Below are 8,522 nucleotides of genomic sequence, written 5' to 3'. Positions count from 1 at the left end.
TGTGTGAGTAATCTTAACAATAGAATCGTCATTTTTAATATTTCGTTCGATAGTATGCTTTGAGATATTGAATTATTTAGATGCTTTCATATTAGTTAGGAATACTCTGAGTATCTTATATTATCACTTCCACGCTTACGATCACCAAATCTAATCTTTACAGTTAAACAAATTATTATATCACGTGTTTTCTTATGAATACAATCTTACTCTATCACTGCATTATATATATATATATATATATAAAACAAGATTTAAAGACTCTCTCTAATCTCAATAAAATTTGACAATATTCAATTTCACAAATCTTTTTTTGCAACGACTATACACATGATCTAATAATGAATTTTCTATTAAACAGCTTTCACACTAAGAGTAAAAAATTCATGAAAGAATCAAACACATGCGCTTATTATTAGTTTAACAGAAACCCCGCTATCTCATATTAAGGCGACTTTACCCTATATTTTCACTTTGACTCAAGAGAATCATGGCGGAACATAAAAACTTTGTATCTCTCTCTATATTGTGCATATTCTTTTTTATTATTTCACAATTTTCGTGTCGTCAACCTGACCCAAGTAAAACCTCGATCGATCATTCTTGCAGCTTGTAATTTACGTCACGTCAATAGTCTTGCAACAGTAACCATTGAAACTAAATGGATGCAAATTAATACGGGAAGTGATAATGCGGGTGCGGCTTTTGCATGCTATTGTCGGTTTTCGCGCATATGCCGGGGCTGTAGGTACGAGAGATAAGGACGCATGATAATGTCAATAACATCCGTTAAGGAACAATGTTATCACCAGGAAACTATCTCGGCGAAGTGTATGCTCTTTGTGCAAAAATAGAATTATCCGTTGCAACCTTGCAACCAAAGAAATTCGAGGGCGAGGGAGAGAGGGTGACACAGACTTAGCCACTTCCAACAGACATGAGATTATTAGATTCTCTATGTTGCCTACACACAGATGCTGCAAAGTTACGGACTCTCTTCGTATCCATGACGAGAAACAGGGTCGCGCATCAAATGACGCGGATATTAACCTTTATATATGCGCGAATTTCTGCACGGTTTTATATGATTTATCTGTCAAATGAGCGTCGTAATATGAAAAAATAATTTGAAGCTAAAACAATAATATTATATTAAATGTAATATTATTATTTTATTATATTTTTTATTATTTTATTATTTTATTATTTATTATTATATATTTATATTTTTTACATCATATTTAAAAAACAAATGTTTGTCTACTGTATGAAAAATAAATGTCGTGTTTGTATACGTATATGTATAAACTCTTTTTAATAAATGATATGAATTTATGCAAAGCATAAAATTTAATAACGTCGCTATGAATAATAATAATAATAATAATTTCTATAAAAAAAATATCTTTATGCTGCTCCGCTCTTCTCTTCATTGCCGCTGTAATTATTTATTTTTTAGATATGTGTAAAAACAGAAAAATATTTTTCAATTTTTTTGGTTTTATGGTAACGTGATTGCAGATACCGCAAATAAGTTACGCCTCCACCAGCACAGAACTCTCGGATAAAAGCCGGTTCGAGTACTTCAGCAGAGTGGTACCACCGGATAATTTTCAGGCACAGGCAATTGTTGAGGTGATCCATCTGCTCGGATGGAAATATGTTTCCACGGTCGCTGTGGAAGGCGAGTACGGCGAGAAGGTGAGTAAAATGAAGGAATGATCGTTATTTACTTATCATATTTAATTATTGTTTTATTACGCGCGTTACTTTTCCCAAAAAAAATTTATATATTCTCTAATAACAGAATAGTATACATTTAAAAAAAAACCGTCATCCCGTTAATTTTTTTCTTATTGTTACATTTTTCAAGAAAATTCGAAAAATTTTCAAGAAAAAATGTATTTTAATTGTAGTTTAATGGAAATAACATAAAAATGTTATATCATGTACATATTTGTTAGTAACAGTGGACTTTTTACATACCTACGTGTATATTTGTATCCATGCATCTATTAAGTTTCTTTTGTGAAGTTATAATTGAATATATTACAATAATTAATAAAGTTTTAACATTTTTATTTTAAACGTTTCAAACACATATTTTATAGGCTTCTAGTTTATCGATTATGTTTTTCACATTTACAGTCTAACATAATATTCTTATTGTTTAAATTATTTGAAAAAGACGTTGTTTCCATGCATATATCGATCATTGCGAACAATATTATTAAGGTCTCGGTAGTCTAAACTGTCTAAAGACTTATGACGCTCGTACGGAATATAAGAAATCCAGGTTCGACTCCCGAGGTAATATTCTTCGCAATAAATTTATTTACAGTTTTTTAGCAAATTAACATCTTTTTAATATGATGTCTAATTGAGCATCGAATTATTAAAAATTGATTATCAATTTAATTTAATTCGTGATATTATTACAATAGTTTAATTGAGTTTATAAATCTGGAAAACCAATTCAGAGCGCAGTTCGAATAACTACAAATATGGTATATATGCAAGTATATATATAGTATATATATATATATATATAATTCATTTTGAATTATTTAAGCTTTAAAGATCTAGTTTCGATCGGTATAGGCTTCTAATTTATCGATTGTGTTTTTCACATTTACGGTCTAAAATAATATTCTTATTGTACAATACATATTTTACATATTTTATATGTAACAATTAAATTGCCAAAATTTGAAATTTCTAATTATTCGATGTCACTTTGTAATTATTAAATATAGTTCTATTAATTCATCCCTGCGAATATATATTGTTTAAACTAAAGTCAGCTATTATACCGAAAATTGATAAAAATGAGATATTCATATTAACGTACAACATGATGTAGCACTTGCAATCTTTCATAAAATAGTACCTTGCAACAGCGTTAATGCTATGTTAAATAATAGTTATTACAACAATGGTAATTATGATATGAGATCGTTATATGCGACCGCGTTAACAAGCGAAGATGAAACTAATTGCGCAATCAAGTAAGAAAACTTGATGTTAAAGCGCCCGTCACTGGTTAAATTAGGCGATTAGTATGCAGCAGGAATTTCACGCGAAGAGATTACCAGAGCAATTCAATCTTACAAAAAAATTCAGAAAGCAAAACTTTGTGGTCAGCATTCGCGCTTTTTAAAATGTTTTCTTCTTAATTTCAAACTTTGTGAAAGAAATTAGCTAGAATTTAGAGAATTTTAGCTAGATATATAGATATATAGATTAGATATATGTTATCTGTCCGGATAATTTTAAATCTTTCAATCTCTTTTTAACCAATCTTTATTTGTTATATGGGATATAGCCTATTTTATTATGAATTTGAGTAGACGTAATATCGAGATTCCAATATTTTGTTCTGTATTATTCCGCATAATGAACGAACAGGCAGGTATAATAATTCAACGAATGCGATAACTCAACCGGCAATGCCCATAATTTTTCTTATACTGAGGAATTCCACGTAAGAATTTTTCATATTAGTCGCGAATATTGATTAAATTACGATTTCATGATCCATTATAGTAGCCGAATGGCTGTCAGGCTGCCTTTTGATAATGGCGTATTCTGCGTCTCGGACCGTACAAATTTGACGATGCCATGAATTGTATGAGCACGTTCTCAGAAGGACGGTATGGTAGTAATCGCATTCCAACCAATTAAACCAGTGTGGGTGATCAATCTAATTAATCACTACCACGTATCATAATAGCTCGGCAATTACTTCGCGTGAATTAGTTTGCGTTGAAACGCGTTTCGAAATATCGAAGCCGCAAAATTGTTAATTTACGTCAATTAAATTACACAGTAATATTAAATTACATGCTAATTTATCTAAAAAGGATATATGTATTTGTTCATACCTTCAATATGATATCAGTAATAAAAATAGATAAGGGAAGAATAGGGTAAGATAATTTCTGACTTTTACTAAGAAAATTTATTAATATTTTTATCTCAAACACACACACACACACACACACTGCATTCTTTCGAATTTGTTGCAAAGGTTTACGGTATTGGATCATAGCTTTGAAGAAAATCATTAAAACAATTATTATAAGCGTATTCAATTTTTATTTTATTTATTGATGTAAGAAAATTAAGTATTTTTGATTTGCAGTCTACCTCTGTCGGATCAGAGCAACCATTCCAGAAAATAAAAAAAATAGATACTTACATTTAATTTTTTGTTATATGAAAGTTTTAAAGAGCCAGATTACATTAGTAACCATAAACTACGGAATGCATGCATTTAACTTTTAAATGTGCTAAAAACTTTATTATATAGTTAGCATATCTTACATGAATTATCACTTAAAACTTTCATCGAATGTATCTTTTTTGTAGTTGTTCAACGCATAATAATACATTATTTTAGATAAATTTCATATTAAGTAAAATATTAAATAAAAAATAATATATATTATTATTTAGAATTACATGATCAAACGAACTTACAAGTAAAGTTTGATCGTAATTATACGAATGCTTCGTCCGAGTAGAAATGTAGTTATGTCTCATGCTACTCCCTTTCAACAAGCACCTTTAAAGCTTGCGCCGAAAAAAAAATTGAAACGCTAGCGCTGCGTCGCTACGCGTGCACATCTTCATGTTTTAAAGCCCTATCACAAAATTGGAGTGGGAAAAGAAAATATGGTATCTTTTGGGCAAAGGGCGGGAAGATCTACTCGGATGAAGCATTCGCATAATTATGATCAAACTTGTAAGTTCGTTTGATCATGTAATTATGCTCTGCTTCGTCCGAGTAGAAATAGAGTAACTCCGGCATTTACGCTGCGGAAGTAAGAAAAAATAGAAGGAGTGGAGGTAACTTTTTCGCAATTACTCTGTTACATGCCTTTATGTTATGTTAGTATTGTGTTATGATTTCAGCTTCTTTTCTGTTAATATTAATGAAATTATTGTAAGTTGAATCGATTTGTATGTGTAACTGTATGTGTAACATACTGTATGTGTAACAAGTAGCATCATTATAAATTATAATCTACATAAAATGATTACTGTATAGCGTGTAAAAGACCTAGTGGTTATTTCGTGATACATACGTGTAGAGGAATAGTAAAGCATGTTGTATAGAGCAAAATACAAGTGCTTTGCTTTCGTATTCTTTGTTTAGTTTGTTGAAACCCTTGCATTTTTGCCATATATCCCACCCATTATCTATATATAGCAAAAATGCAAGATTTCAAAAAGTTTATTTTTTAATACGAAAACTAAATATTTCGGATTTTTAATATTTTTTTCATGGTAATAGACAGTACAAAGTTTTTACTGATATAGTTCGTTTATTTTAAACATAGTAAATAATACTTAATAAATTAAGTTCTTGATAGGTGCGGCGTATATACCGGAGTTACCCTATAGTTGTTTAAAGCTGACGATTTCGTGACGATATAATCTTATTCCTTATGAGGTGAATGTAGTAAGTGTTTCAACATGCATGTTTATTGCCTATATGCATGTATATATGACTATCCATACATAAGAATGTCTATGTATAAACAAAGAAAGGAAAGAAAAAAGGAAAAACTCTTATAGAGATGGCGCTGTTTATCGATTCAAAATAATCGCTCGCGCAATATCCGTCGAAGACATGAGGGGCCTATTGTAAAAGTTTACAAAAGTATCAGAGTTCTGAGACCAGCCAACGGATTTTCGGATGTTTTCAATACTAATACCTCTGCGAGTATGGCGTGTCGTATGTGTAGAGAAAATTGAGATGTCGATCTTTCCTTCGGAGAGGGTCGTTCTAATCCGCCGACTAATAAAGATTGAGTGGAAGCTTCCTTTATGGGTTTTTTAAAGGCAAGGAAAAGAACTGATGAGGCATCCGGTAAGGAATCTGCGGTCCTATCCATATTTGAGCGTAGAAGGGAAGTGATCGATAACGTGGATGACGATCGTGAACGGATCAGGGAACCAGAAAACGAAGGTCTTTCACTTTGCGTTGATGTGAGAAACGAGGAGATCTATATCAAACGGCCCAAAGTGTTTGAGAATTCTATTGAAGTGGTAGGGAGTAATTTCCCACTTAGTTTCTGATGAAACTATTCGAGATTCTTTGTCTGTTACAACGTTGTTGGCAGAAGGGATGTAGGAAGCGAAGATATATAAATCCCGAGATTCACACCACTGTCAGATCGATTTCGCAAGGGCTGAAAGCTTTGGAAAACGAGAAGAACCACCCTTATTAATGTAAGCAATTGCTATTGTGTTATCTACGCGAAGTAGAATGTCTCGAGAACGCAAATCGCTCACAAAGGATTTGAATGCGTATTCTACCGCTTTTAGCTGTAAGAAATTTATATGTTCGCTTCTATCCTAATCTGACCACCAATCGTGTGTTCGTTTTGTATTCATGGATCCACCCTAACCCGTGGGTGAAGCGTCCATAAAAATTACTCTATAGAACCCTCGTTTTAATATAGATCTCGAAATTGGAGGTAATTTGTTTAACCACCTTATAAAATCAGTTTGAAGGGAAGAGGAAAGCGCCATACGTGCGTCATAATTATCATCGGATCTTAAACAAGCAAGAAACTTATGCCTTTCGAAGTCTCGGATATAAATAAAACCGTAAGAAACCGCGCCACAAATGGAAATCAGTGTTCCTATCAAGCTTGCGAATTGGTGTTGTGACGTGACGTTTTTCGTCCGTCACTTTGTCGCGGATAAGCTGAGTGGATTCTGGGCTCATGAGGGCGGGCAACAAGCGTGCGGGCGCTACCGTTCATTTTTTGCAGCTTCTTTTACTAGCAAAGTTCTTGAGTCTGTCAACAATGGTTATTCTTTTGCTCTCTGGGATAGATAGCACCATCTTTGAGGAGTTTAAAATAAAACCCAAGTACTTTTTCTCGTGACTCGAGATGAGTTTACATTTGTGTGGGTTAATTGTAAATCCCAGACTGCCAAGTAGCTGAAGCGTCTCTTTGACATTTGCGGCACAGTCCTGAAAGGTATTCCCGAAAAGTAAGAAATCGTCCAAATATATAACCGATAGGAATCCTCTGTTTCGTAACATTACCGCTACAGGTTTCATTATTTTGGTGAATATGTATGGAGCTGAAGAAAGGCCGAACGGCAAGGTTGTATACTCAAATATCTTTCCCTGAAAAGAAAAACATAAGTATTTTCGACATAGAACATGGATCGGGACTAAGAGATAAGAATCTTCTAGATCGATTGAAGCCATAAAACAATTTGGAGATATCAAATGGATAGCTGTTTCTAAGCCCTCCATTTTAAAGTGGGGAGCAGTGACAAATTCGTTAAGAGGACTGAGATTTAAAATGAATCTTTTCCCATCGAATGCTTTGTCTATAAGAAAATATAATGAGAGAAAACTGATCTGATCGAAAACGTGCTGTATAGCCGCTTTATCCAGAAGGCGATTTAGCTCTGCTTCATAGAGGAATCGACCTCACTCAAACGTGGTTCCTGTAGGAAAAATCGAGGAGGTGGCTCCTCGCAAAAGGGAATTGTATTATGAACACCGGAAATCATGTTGAGGATAACAGGGTCGTCTGTGATCTGAGACCAATTGCCTATGAAATAGGCAAGCCTACCAGCCGCGCTTACCTCTAACGGTGGTATCGAAATTTCCTCGTCCGAGAGTCTCTCAATCGGGACCTCGATCGGCGTCTCGTCGTTTAGCAACGTTGTATTCAGCATCCACAAGCTCCAGTGCAGGGGCCACAGCCGCATCATGTGATGTTTCGGGTTCGTTTCCAAGAGATTTATTTAAAAGGAACGAAAAGGAAATAAGATTTTGATAGGCGATAGCAGATGAGCGAGGCCGAGCTTATGGAATCTTGTCCATGAGCGTAAACATTGTCAGGCATGTCTCGACGAACAGCCTCAGAAAGGTTGGACATGGCTAAACTCGAAGTAATGGTTCTTCGTCCGAAGATTAAATATGTCGATCGTTTTCGGGCGTACCTCGTAGGCAGGTTTCATGAAATGTTGGACGCGACCACGCGCATGGCACTGGTCGTCCTGACATATAATTCGACAGAAAATCGTACCCATATCGGCGAGCATATCCGAAGGCTCTGCTGGTGATTAGTTGTCTCCCTCGAAGCTCTGAGGATAGAGCGTAGTGATAGCGGCAGAGAAGTTAGGGGACTGCCGCTGCTCGATACGGACCGCTTCCGACAGTGACAGGATATCTATTAATCTATTCAGCTTTCCTTCCAAGGCTGAGGATGTTTGACGTTCTGACGAGAAGGAATGTTCTTTGGATGATTCATGATGGCGGTCATCAAAACGTTTACACGTATGTGCTCGACACCGTCTTGGCTTCGAAGATCTATCTCGATGATTCTCCTTAGAAGAACCGTAGCTGTCCTCATAAGGGCAGATCCGGGAACTCTCTCGCAGATGTTTTCGAAACTTAGATGATGAATTTGCCCATTTTATTTCAAAAATTAGGAAGAACACACGTAGCACGATGTTGTTGTTCGAGAAAACAAGAAACA

At 34.5% G+C, this 8,522-nt stretch overlaps 1 protein-coding gene across 1 annotated transcript in view; it reads left to right on the top strand.

Moving 5' to 3' along the window:
• LOC108764359 (metabotropic glutamate receptor 8) overlaps positions 1–8,522 on the top strand; it is a 138,018-nt gene that overhangs the window by 86,115 nt on the left and 43,381 nt on the right. Inside the window, exon 5 of the mRNA XM_018512572.1 lies at positions 1,522–1,701. Within this exon, the coding sequence (XP_018368074.1) occupies positions 1,522–1,701 (180 nt within the window). The remainder of the gene's footprint in view (positions 1–1,521; positions 1,702–8,522) is intronic.

Source organism: Trachymyrmex cornetzi, unplaced genomic scaffold, assembly GCF_001594075.2.
Source record: "Trachymyrmex cornetzi isolate Tcor2-1 unplaced genomic scaffold, Tcor1.1 scaffold416, whole genome shotgun sequence".
Lineage (NCBI taxonomy): Eukaryota > Metazoa > Arthropoda > Insecta > Hymenoptera > Formicidae > Trachymyrmex > Trachymyrmex cornetzi.
Note: the sequence above shows the minus strand (reverse complement) of the source record. Positions and strands in the feature narration are given on the sequence as shown.